The following is an 11872-nucleotide window of genomic DNA, read 5'->3' as shown; positions in this document are numbered from 1 at the left end:
TACTAGTGGGAACAAGATGTTTTGGTGATGAAAATGTCCTAAAGTTGATTATGATAATGGTTACACAACTCTGCAAATAGTCTACAGCCAACTGAAATGTGCACTTTAAATCTCTCAAGCAAAGATTCACCCCGCTACAATGTGAAGAATGGAGAGGAAGAGTTGAGGGAGGACAGAAGCAGGGAAGGATGCTCGTATCAGGCTGGAGGAAGGCCAGAGGCTCTCTGGCGAGAGGGAGAGTAGGAAACAGATGAGGTATCTGCGATTATTATCAAGCAGCAGAAGTGTATTTAAAATCTTCCACATGTAGAGACTAACCCCACATGTACAGAAAGTGCCCTGGATAAAGTATACCCAGCTGTCTGCGGGGCTGTCCTGACTATCCACTGTCACTCCTAAGCACAAAGGGCTCAAGGTACTAAAGACCTGAGCAGCTCCAAAGGCAGGCTGGAGAGAGAGGCTGGGAAGGCCATCACTTTAGGCAGTACATACCTTTCTGGGTTCTCTGTGTTCAACTGCAAGGCTGCTGAAGTGGGCATCTTTTTCTAGGTCAGCTCAAAGGGCTAATTTTGAATATATACTACCTATCTTCCATGAAGTCCTCCCCTCATCTCTAGCAGGAGATTGACAAGTGCTCCAAGACCCTAGGCAATGGGCCTGGACTGGTGGATGGAAGCATTATGACTGAGAAACAGAAAGCAAGCCGGGGGAGTTGTCTAAACCCTGAGGAAACCATGTCAGGTGGGAAGCACATCTACATCAACGCACTGGCAGAACCAGAGCCTGGGCTAAGTGCCTGCCCACAACCTCACACTTACCTTGTCTTCCTGACACTTTGGCCACCTCAACAGAAAACATGCTGCAGCCACAGCTTCAAGAGTAATAAAACATCACTAAGAGATACCAACAAAGCCAGAAACTGCACCAGACCATTTACTTGCTTCATGGGGAAACGAAGGTGCAGGCCCACTGGGCAGAGTCCTGGTTGGCATCCAGGTCTGCTCTCAGACCCTTTTTCTTTTCACTCTACCAAAGCCTGAACATCTAAGAACCTGGCTGTGAGCTGTGAACTACACAGGGCAAGAGAAGCTTAGAAACTCTGGAGGCCTTAGGTCTGAGCTAGTGGAGAAATCAAAACCACCTTTCTAGGATTCCCAGAAGTCAAACCACTTTGGTTATATGCTCTCATCTTTCTGGTGGGGGTGGGGTTGGGGGTGGGGGTTTAACCAAATAATACATATGATACAGGTTTGTTACAATTTTCAGTTCTTAAGCCTTCTGCTTCTCTACTTACAACACTGTTCATTCACAATGTAGTCAACCATCAATGGGACATGTGCTCAACCACAAGCCAAGTGCTCTATGGATCAGAACAATCCAAGCAGGTGAAGAGCTTGATATCCCAAAGGGACAATGGCTCACCATTATCTCTAACTCCAAGATTCTAATGTGCTCAAGTGAAAAACCATTTTTACACCTGTAGAGGAATACAGTATTGAATATTGCAAAGTAAAAGTCAGAGGAGAGGCCAAATAATCTACTGCCTTTGCATGGTAAAATAATTTGAAAGATTAAAAATAAACTAAAATTTTCTGAAACCATTTTCTTATTTGCTAGTTTTGAATAAGTCTTCAGTGACAAGTTAGAGACAGAAAGAATGAATCAACCCATCCCTTCTAGAAAAGTGTAATGAACAAGAGTCCATTGCAGACAGACAGTTTTTCCTACAGTGGCCACAAAACAAGTTGAACTCACGTACAACAGACCATACAACTAGTATCATTCAAAATAAAGAGACTCCCCTCTGCCTTCTTCCAAAGTATATGATGTATATTTAACAACACAAGAGACACCACTTGAGCTTCCCCTGTAGCCAACAGGAGGAATATCCACATATAAAAATTAAGAATTTAAACTTTTAAGTCATTAATAGTCTTTAAACATAATACAGACTTAAAAAGTGTTCAACATTAACCCAAGACCCCATCCCTAAGCACAGAAATCAACTCCAAATCCAGAAGTCACAGTTGTTTGTCCCTAGAAGTCCCACAGCACTGACCTAGGTCTTCCCATCAGGCTAACAGCCAATAAAAGGTCCCAACAGAAACTCCCCAGGGAGGAATGGAAGCCATTGCTGCTACAGCTCTATCTACCCGGGAGGGCAGATGCAGCTCAGGTCAGGGCCGAGATTTAGCCCCCACACTAAGGTGCTGGAAGGCTGGGCTGGCAGTGTCCCTCATCTTCTCCCTCAAAGACTGTCCAATAAGCACCTGGAAACTGACTTTTCTTGGGAAAAGGGTGCTGGCAAGAGCTGTCAGGGCCAAGGCAACAGTGAGAAGTTCAGTTCTCTGCTCTTTGGATGAACTGTGTAAAACATTTCTTTTAAAAGACACAATGTTAAAAATATTAAGAAAACGTCTACAAAATCTGGAGGGTTGCCTTTTTCTCCAAGGGTAAAGCTTGTGGGGTGGTGGGGAGAAGACTTGAGGGCCCAGAACTGTAGCTCTGCAGCACAAGACAGAGACGCCCTTCAACACTCATCACACTCTAAATCTGCCCACTGGGACAGCAAGAGTTCAGGGTGCAGGTAGGAGGGAAGGGCGCCAACTTCTGCAAGGGAGGTTCCTACTGTGTGCCCCACCCTGTGTAAGAATGTCACATTTGAGGGCAGCTGCCCAGGCCAGGGCATCAGGACTCGGCCTCTGAACCAGAGCTACTTTCCCGGCTGACTTCAATCTGGAGCGATGGCAAGCTATCTAGCCGACTCTTTTTCTGGCGAGACTGTTCTTTCTCCTTAATCAAAGCACCCCATGCCCTCTGAAGCTCCGAGTCATCTTCCTCAGCACCAGATGGCCTGTGATCCACTTTCTTCGTGTTCTTTTCTTTGGTCTTGGGTGTAGATCCTAAGCGAGTCCATAAACCACCTATTGGGGTGAGAAGATACCTCAGTTTGGCAGTCAATGCTGAGAACCAGACAGTTCTGAGGAAGCAGGTGAATTGCCAACACCTGCCATGCAGAAAACATCGGCACAGGCACTTGCCACAGTCGGCAAGTCGACGGCCACAGCTCAAAGCAGGTGTCCTCACATCAGGCATAGGACACCTTACACTTTCCTGCCATACCTGTCCCTTTCCCAGGTGAGAGGCATCATGCCCCATGCTCATACCACCTCAGTCTGCTAGGAACCTCCAGCTCTAACATTCTGCAAACTGAAGGATTTCTTTTACTATGACAATTCCCAGGCTTTCAGCTATTAATTTTTAAAGAGTTTTATTGGGCTGAAGAGATAGCTCAGTGGTTAAGAGCACTCGTTCTTGCAGAGGACCTGGTTAAACATCAAACACTCACATGGCATCTTACAACAGTCCATAACTCCAGTTCCAGGGGATCCAATGCCCTCTTCTAACCTCCAAGGGCAACAGACATATACACGGTACACAGAAAAATATGTAGGCAAAACATATAAATCAAAAAAGGAGAGCGTTTTATTAAAATCTAACAATAAATAAATATGTGTTTAGGATGTGGTAGCATAGATACACTATGAAGCAATTAAGTTTTATTTATGAAGAATAAGGCAACATGGAAGATTTATTATGGGAAAATGCTACATGAAAAGAACTAGACATGGGCTAGACAGATGGCTCAGTGGTTTAAGAGCACTGGCTATTCTTCCACAGGTCCTGAGTTCAATTCCTAACAACCACATGGTGGCTCACAACCATCTGTAATAAAATCTAGTACCCTCTTCTGGTGTGCAGACAGAACACTGTATACATAATAAATAAATAAATCTTTAAAAAAAAAAAGACAAGAACTAGATATATGTGTGGATAAAGAAACTAAATAATGTGAAACTAAAAAGAAGCAAGAGTGTTGTGGAATATTACTTTAACTATGTAAAGGTATGTTATATTTATTTATTTTTTTTATTTATTTATTTTTTAAGATTTATTTATTTATTTTGTATACAGCATGTATGACCAGAAGAGGGCACCAGATCTCATTACAGATGGTTGTGAGCCACCATGTGGTTGCTGGGAATTGAACTCAGGACCTCTGGAAGAGCAGTCAGTGCTCTTAACCTCTGAGCCATCTCTCCAGCCCATGTTATATTTATTTATGTTGTGGAATATTACTTTAATTATGTAAAAGTGTTACAAACTGCATTTGTTTAACGATGTAAAGATGTGTTGCTTTGCCTGCCTAGGGCACCTAATTGGTCTAATAAGAAGCTGAACAGCCAATAGCTAGGCAGTAGAGGGATAGGCAGGGCTGGTGGGCAGAGAATTAAATAGGAGGAGTTTAGGCTCAGGAGAGAACAAGAGAGAGGGAGGAGAGAAAGAAAGAAAGAAAAGAAAGAAAGGAAGGAAGGAAAGAAGGAAGGAAGGAAGGAAGAGAGAGAGAGAGAGACACCCAAGGCCAGCCAGACACAAAGTAGGACATACAGAATGAAAGAAAGGAGCTGGGCGGTGGTGGCGCACGCCTTTAATCCCAGCACTCGGGAGGCAGAGGCAGGCAGATCTTTGTGAGTTCGAGGCCAGCCTGGTCTACAGAGCAAGATCCCAGAAAGGCTCAAAGCTACACAGAGAAACCCTGTCTCAAAAAAACCCCAAACAAAACAAAACAAAACAAAACAACCAAAAAAAAGAATGAAAGAAAGGATAAAATAAGAGAAACAGGATAAAATAAGTTATAAGAGCTAGCAAGAAACATGCCTAAGCTAAGGTCAAGCATTCATAACTAATAATAAGTCTCTGTGTCATGATTTGGGAGCTGGTTAGCTTTCCAAAAGAAAGCCTGCTAAACAAAGGTGTGTACCCTTCTCTCCTTTTTGAACTCTCCTGTAGGAAGGATACTGATGCCTACAAAAGCAATTACGTAACTGGAGAGGAGTAAGCACTGACTCTACTTATGCTATAACCACTGTTCGCCACTCCTTCCCATCCAGCAGTGTGAAGTGTTGCTCACCTGATTTCCTCTCCCGAGTATCAGAGTAGAGGCCTTTAACATCTTGTCTGGGAACACCTAGCCTACTATGTACATCTGAAGAGGGCTCTCTCCGAATCACTTGATTACTACTAAAAGCCTTTTCTGGAGAATATGGTCTTTTTCCTAACCGCTGACGAATATCTGAAAAAAAGAGAAAAAGTATACCTGTTACTAAGCATGTGTATTTTACTGTAAGTACTAAACACCTAAGATTTTTGTCTTAGCTATAGTTTCTATTACTGTTATAAAACACCATGACCAAAAGCAACTTGGGGAAGAAAGGGTTTATGTAACTTACACTTCATTTAATAACTTATCGTCAAAAGCAGTGAGGGCAGGAACTCAAGCAAGGCAGGAACCTGGAGGCAGGAACTGATAAGGGACCACTGAGGAGTGCTATTTACTGGCTTGCTCATCCTGTTTTCTTATCCCAACCAGTAACCAGCCTAGGGGTGATACTGCCCACAGTGAGCTGGGCCCTCCTATATCAATTATTAATCAAGAAAATGCACCACAGGCTGGCTCACAAGCTAATCTGGCAGGGGCATTTTCTCAGTTGAGGTTCCCTTTTCCAAAATAACTCCAATTTATTTCAGGCTGACAAAAAAACTAGTCAGCACGGTTCTCTAAGGACCTGACCCCAGATCTCCCACAGTGAGGGCTCAGGACTTGGTATGAGAAGGCTTCTAGAGCCTGTTCTGTTGTTCATAATTGGTCTTGCTTCTCTTAGGAAAACTTAAAACTTGGAGGCAGAGGCTACCAGCTGTTTGCTTGACGTGAAAGTTTTCTTTCGTTCTTTTTTCTTTTTTGGCAGAACCAAGCAAAACTAAATAACATACCAAACTTTTCAGTAACAAGACTGCAAGCTCCCCACAATCCTTGGACATACAAGCTGTTCTCAATAAACTTACTACATTTAACCAGTAAGTATAATAAGGCTGGCAATAGGCCATGTATAAAGGAATCATGTCCTAAACTAAGCGTGTTTCTCCTCCAAGCCTGTGTCATAGAGCTGCTGGGCCTGAGGTCTCCACTAACAAACAGCAGCTACACATTCATCGGCCTTGAGCCTTGTGTCCGCTTTTGACATCTTATGTAACCTCCCTCCCCCCAGAGCTCAGGCTGAGCCTCCTCCTTGGCTTCTTTCTCTTCCATCCTTTCTCCTCCCAAGGTCCCCTTCATAGCCCCAATCTTCACTGTCCCTGACGAAGTTCAGTTCTTGTTATCTTGTTTTTGGTGCCCACTACATTCTATTCCTCCAAAGTCATCTTTTTAAAATAAGAATCAGATTATGCCCCACCTCAAAAGATAGTTTACCAACTGCATTCTATTCCCTCCCAAGACCAAGATCTAAAGCTGTTTTCTCCAAAAGCCTTCACCAGTTCTCTCAGCAGATCTATGGCAGGTGCTGCGCCCCCCCCCCCCCACTTGCACATGCTAGGCTATTAGCCACAAGCACACCCACATACTGTTCTATCAGGGTTTACTCTCATATACAGTCTAGTTCACACTCAATCATGCATCTAACTATACAACTTAACTTTATTGGTTTGGAGTATAAAGTATACAAGGGAAATTATATTACTTATTATTTAATATCATCTATTATTTCAGACAAAAATACTAAAAGCTAGTTTTGTCAAAAATTTGGTTTTATTTTCTCATGAATCTAATGCCTAGCTAAAGATTTAGATAGAACAAGAACAATTTAATCAGTTTAGAAGAGCCTATTCTGAGCCCACCTGCTCTCAGGTGCTCAGAATGTGTTATACCTTTGAGAGGAAAAGTATCCTGGCAATCAGAAGCCTATGAATACCACAAAGTCACATAGCACAACAAGCCTCACACAAGAGATTTATTGGGAAAGACACAGGATGATGGCTGCCTCTGCTTTGGAGGGAAGCAGCAAAGAACTGAGCAGGAGGCGGGTTTATACAGGGTTTCTTGTGGGGATGGAACTTTCCAGGGTGGCCTGATCTTGGGCTTTTTAATCTCTCTGTGATAGAGCTTGGCCACCCGATCTCAAGAGGCAGGAAACAGCTAATACAGCTGTTGTAGTCTAGTGGCCAGGCCTGGCCACTGGAGGGGCTTACAAGAAGGCAGTCAGGAGCACAAGGAAGAAGAACAGTACCTGGTTTAGTACTGCCAACCGCTGGCCGTGGACACGAGTGCTGACGCTTTTCATCTAAGAGGTGTCGAACATCTGAAAATTTCTCAGGCGGCAATTTGTTACCAATTCGGTTTTTTATATTGCTTGTGGATATACTATCTGCCCTCATAGAGTTCCTGTAAGGGAGGACAAAAAGAGAGGAGAACACAAGTAACCAACTTCAACTGTGAGATAGGACACAAGCAAAGTCTCCTACTTCAGAGAAACTCAATCTCAGAGGACCACTATTCACTTACAAATGCCACTGATGCTAGCTGGCTTAGAACCAGGATTAACATGCTATGAAGAGATGGTGACGGCAGCTGGCTGTTGACTTTCACAGGGTGGTTTCCATGTGATGCCTGTACACTTTATCACAGAACATGTAACTGATGGTCACCTTCTCCAAGGGCAAACAAACATTAAATAGATGCTTGCAAAGAGGCTGGAACTCTGCTCACCCAGTGCAATCTGGATGTAGTCCAGCCACAGTAAATCTATAATCCCCTTCTTTAAAGACGATACTTCTCTGTCTACAGACCATCCTACTATGAGAGAGAGCATTACTCTGCTACAATTCTCTATTAGTTCTGTGGAAACTAAACACAAAGATGTGAACAAGGCCACACAAATCAACAGTAATAGCCCCTTTCCTTCCTATCTGAGAGTACCTCAGAAAGCCAAGGCCTGGTGGTACAGGCTGCAGGCTCAGCTACTTGGGAGACTAAGAATAATCACAGATTCATATCCTGCCTATGTTACAGAGCACATTTAAATCCAGCCTACTTGGTTTAGTGAGACCTTGTCTCAAAATTTCACTAATTTTAAATAAAATCTGTATTTATTGAATCTGCTCATTAAAATAACTATGTCCTCTGTTCCAGAGGTCCACAAAAATTAGGAAGAACAATAGTTTCTAACCTGGTAAGAGTATGAGTCACAGGCAGTAATGTGGGTAAAGCCCTAGGAAGGAAATTCTGCAATACATACAGATTTTTAAAAACCTGTATTTTCTTTCTTTCTTTCTTTTTTGTTTTTTGTTTTTTGAGACAGGGTTTCTCTGTGTAGCTTTGTGCCTTTCCTAGAACTCACTCTGTAGACCAGGCTGGCCTCGAACTCACAGAGATCCACCTGGCTCTGCCTCCCAAGGCTGGGATTAAAGGCGTGCGCCACCACCACCTGGCAATTTTTTAATTTTTTCAAGACAGGGTTTCTCTGTGTAGTCCTAGCTATCCTGGAACTTGCTCTGTAGACCAGGCTGCCCTTGAACTCACAGATATCTGCCTGCCTCTGACTCCCAAGTGCTGGGATTAAAGGCATGCGCTACCACCACCCAGCAACACATGTATTTTAAATATATGTATGATTTTTAAACACGTGTACTATTTTCTATAGCAAGACAGACTTTGAAGAATCTATTTAGCTAGGGCAATATTAACAGAAACATAAGTAACTATCAAAGGGGATTAGGTGTGGCGGTGTATACCTGTAATCCCAGTACTCAGGAGGCTGGGGAAGAGAATGCAAACACAAAGCCAGCCTGGGCTATGCACTGAAACTTAATCTCAAAAAATCAAAACTAAATAGCAAGATAGCTCTGAGGTAAGGGTACTTGCTTCCGAGACTGACCATTTCTGTTCAATGTTCAGGACCTGCATGGTAGAAGAGAACCAGCTCCACAAGTTGTCCTATGACATGCACTGTGGCATAGCCACACATGAGAAAATTTAAAGAAATCTTTTCTAAGTAATTAAATAAGTGATGATAGTGTTAAACAATGCACTACATATGGTGGAAAAATAACAGATGTCTGGGAATACAAGTGGTTTTCACTTTCTGTACTGTCTACGCAACAACTATTGTTTACATAGAGGAAAAAATTGGGTGCTTCCATCAAACACTACAAAGGAATGAAAATTAGGGTAAAAATTATTGCAACAAGAAGAGGGATTGCATCTGAATTACCACTTAAAAATTAAATTATAGGGGTTGGAGAGATGGCTCAGCAGTTAAGGGCACTGGCTGCTCTTCCAAAGGACCTGGGTTTGAATTTCAGCACTCACATGGCAGCCAACACCCATCTGTAACTCTAGTTCCAGGGGATCTGACAGCTTTTTCTGACCTTTGAGGGCACTGAATGAATATGGTACACAGACATTCATGAAGGCAAAACACTCATACATTCAAAATAAAAATAAAAGAATCAAATTACAGAGTAGGAATATATTTCAGTAGGAGAGTGCTTTGCCTAGTATGTACACAAGAGGTCCTCTGTTCAATCATCAATATTTCCAAAATACATAAATGAGTAAATTTAATTTAAAGTTAACACTGAATAAAAAGAGGAAAAGTATTAGTTAGACTGTGGTGGCGCACGCCTTTAATTCCAGAACTTGGGAGGCAGAGGCAGGAGGATCTTGAGTTAGAGGCCAGCCTGGTCTACAGGGAGAGTTCCAGGAGAGCCAAGGCTACACAGAGAAACTCTGTCTCGAAAAATAAAAAAAATAAAAAAGGAGAAGAAGAAGAGGAGGAGGAGGAGGAGGAGGAGGAGGAGGAGGAGGAGGAGGAGGAGGAGGAGGAGAAGAAGAAGAAGAAGAAGAAGAAGAAGAAGAAGAAGAAGAAGAAGAAGAAGAAGAAAAGTATTTACCTAATACTTTTCAACTGAGATTCCACTTCATCTGCATACATGGTCATTTTCATGCTTTTCTTTGGGGAAGGAGTGGAAATCATCTTCAGTTCTAGATCATAGTCCATCTCATCTGAGTCTGAGCTGCTTGCACTGGACCGCCTAGACACACTCCGCTCACGGGACTGCTTGAGAGCTGGGAGCTCCTCATGGTACTCCACCACGACCCTGTCATCTGCATCCATATCTTGGTCCTCCTCTTCCTCTTCCTCTTCTTCAATGGGTTCCTCAGGAACATTCACTAATCCTGAAGAAATTTAACCCAAAGGTTAGATAGAACTAAACTTAAGGCTAAACTAACAAGCATGATTTCTACTCTACACTGGGAAAAGGAAAAAATGCCACCTCTGAGACTGTACTGGAGTATTTACTATCTGTAAAAGTATCAAACTGGATGCCATTCTTATTCTTACTTACTTATCCAAGAGACTGGATAAAATATGAATGTAGTAGCATAAACTCATGTACAATATGAGCAATCTTCATTATTTGTTCTATATTTATAAATCTATCAGATTTATTTGTGGCTCCTAAATCAACACTCAAGGTACTGTCAAGAACATCTGTAGACATGTGCAGACTGACAGAACTAAGTAGCCAGATGTGCTTCTTCCTGTCCAAGGCAACAGCACCAACACCTTTTTATTCATGATTTATACTGTAAGCAAGGTCCTTTTCAATTTATTAACTGCTGTGTTTTCACTTTTTGTGCTTTCTCTTGATAATTTCATTGCTTAAAAATGGTCCCTAAGCTGGGTGTGGTGGTCTATGCCTTTGATCTCAGCATTGAGAGGCAAAGGCAGGTGGATCTCTGAGAGCTCAAGGCCAGTCTGGTCTACAATACAATGTGTTCCAGACACAAGGGCTACAGAGAGAGACTCTGTCTCACAAAAAAGAAAAAGGGGGTTGGGGATTTAGCTCAGTGGTAGAGCGCTTGCTTAGCAAGCGCAAGGCCCTGGGTTCGGTCCTCAGCTCTGGAAAAAAAAAAAAAAAAGAAAAAGAAAAAGAAAAGAAGAAGAAGAAGAAAAAAGTCCCAAGCTGGGCAGTGGTGGTGCACGCCTTTAATCCCAGCACTTAGAGGAGGCAGAGGCAGGCAGATCTCTGTGAGTTCAAAGCCAGCATGGTCTACAAAGCGAGTTCCAGGACAGGTTCCAAAGCTACACAGAGAAACCCTGTCTCGAAAAACCAAACCAAACCAAACCAAAACAAAACAAAACAAAAAAAAAAAAAGGTCCCATTAAATACAGTGAGTGATGAAATGTTACTTGTTGTAAAAGAATGGTGGTGTACCTCATGAAGAAAATACCTATACTAAATAAGCCTTGTTCAGGCACGAGTTACAGTGCTGTCAGCTGTTAAATCAATGCCAATTAATTAACAGTGCATATTAAATCAGCTGTATTTAAATTTTTAAAAAATGGGCACAGCAAGGTTACATACTGATCAGTTGATGAAAATAGTTTGACCAGATGTTTTATATGGTTCAATATTCACTAATTCAATGTTCAGTGTAACTTCATGCCACATGAGAACCCTCAACAATAAAAATCAACTAACTCTAAAGCTTATAGGCTATGTATGAGGCTAGAAAGATGGCTCAGGGGTTAAGAGTGTATACTCCTCTTGCAGAGAACTAGAGTTTGGTTCCCAGAGTCAATGGCTTGTAACTCCAGCTCCAAGGGAATCTGACACCCTCTCCTGGCCTCCACAGGTACTATACAAACCAACACACCCCATCCACATATAATTAAAAATAAAATCTTTTTCAAAAATAAGTATGAATAATGCTTGTGCTAAGTGGGAAAACCAAATACAAAGTATACTTACAATAATTATAATTTTATGAAAATAGACCAATGTGATCAAGGTAAAATAAAATCAGTTACTGTATTAGAATACTTGAATTAGGGGCAATTTACTTCCTAATTTCTTTAATATGAGCATAAAGAATAGGTTACAACAATATTTTTGTTTGTTTTTCAAGATAGGGTTTCTTTGTGTAGCCCTGGCTGTCTTAGAACTAGCTCTGTAGACCAGGCTGGCC

The 11872-nt window shown here is 42.1% G+C and overlaps 1 protein-coding gene across 1 annotated transcript in view; it reads right to left on the bottom strand.

Annotated features, from left to right (window-relative positions):
* Positions 1-1809: 1809 nt before the first annotated feature.
* The window catches only part of Ncbp3 (nuclear cap binding subunit 3), a 34835-nt gene continuing 24772 nt past the window's right edge, over positions 1810-11872 (bottom strand). Inside the window, exons 10-13 of the mRNA XM_059271146.1 lie at positions 9790-10075; positions 7125-7279; positions 4973-5134; positions 1810-2924 (exon numbers count right to left, since the gene is read on the bottom strand). Of these exons, the coding sequence (XP_059127129.1) occupies positions 2689-2924; positions 4973-5134; positions 7125-7279; positions 9790-10075 (839 nt within the window). The 3' untranslated portion in view covers positions 1810-2688. The remainder of the gene's footprint in view (positions 2925-4972; positions 5135-7124; positions 7280-9789; positions 10076-11872) is intronic.

Source organism: Peromyscus eremicus, chromosome 8a (genome assembly GCF_949786415.1).
Source record: "Peromyscus eremicus chromosome 8a, PerEre_H2_v1, whole genome shotgun sequence".
NCBI classification, from domain to species: Eukaryota; Metazoa; Chordata; class Mammalia; order Rodentia; family Cricetidae; genus Peromyscus; species Peromyscus eremicus.
This window is presented reverse-complemented; position numbering and strand designations above follow the sequence as displayed.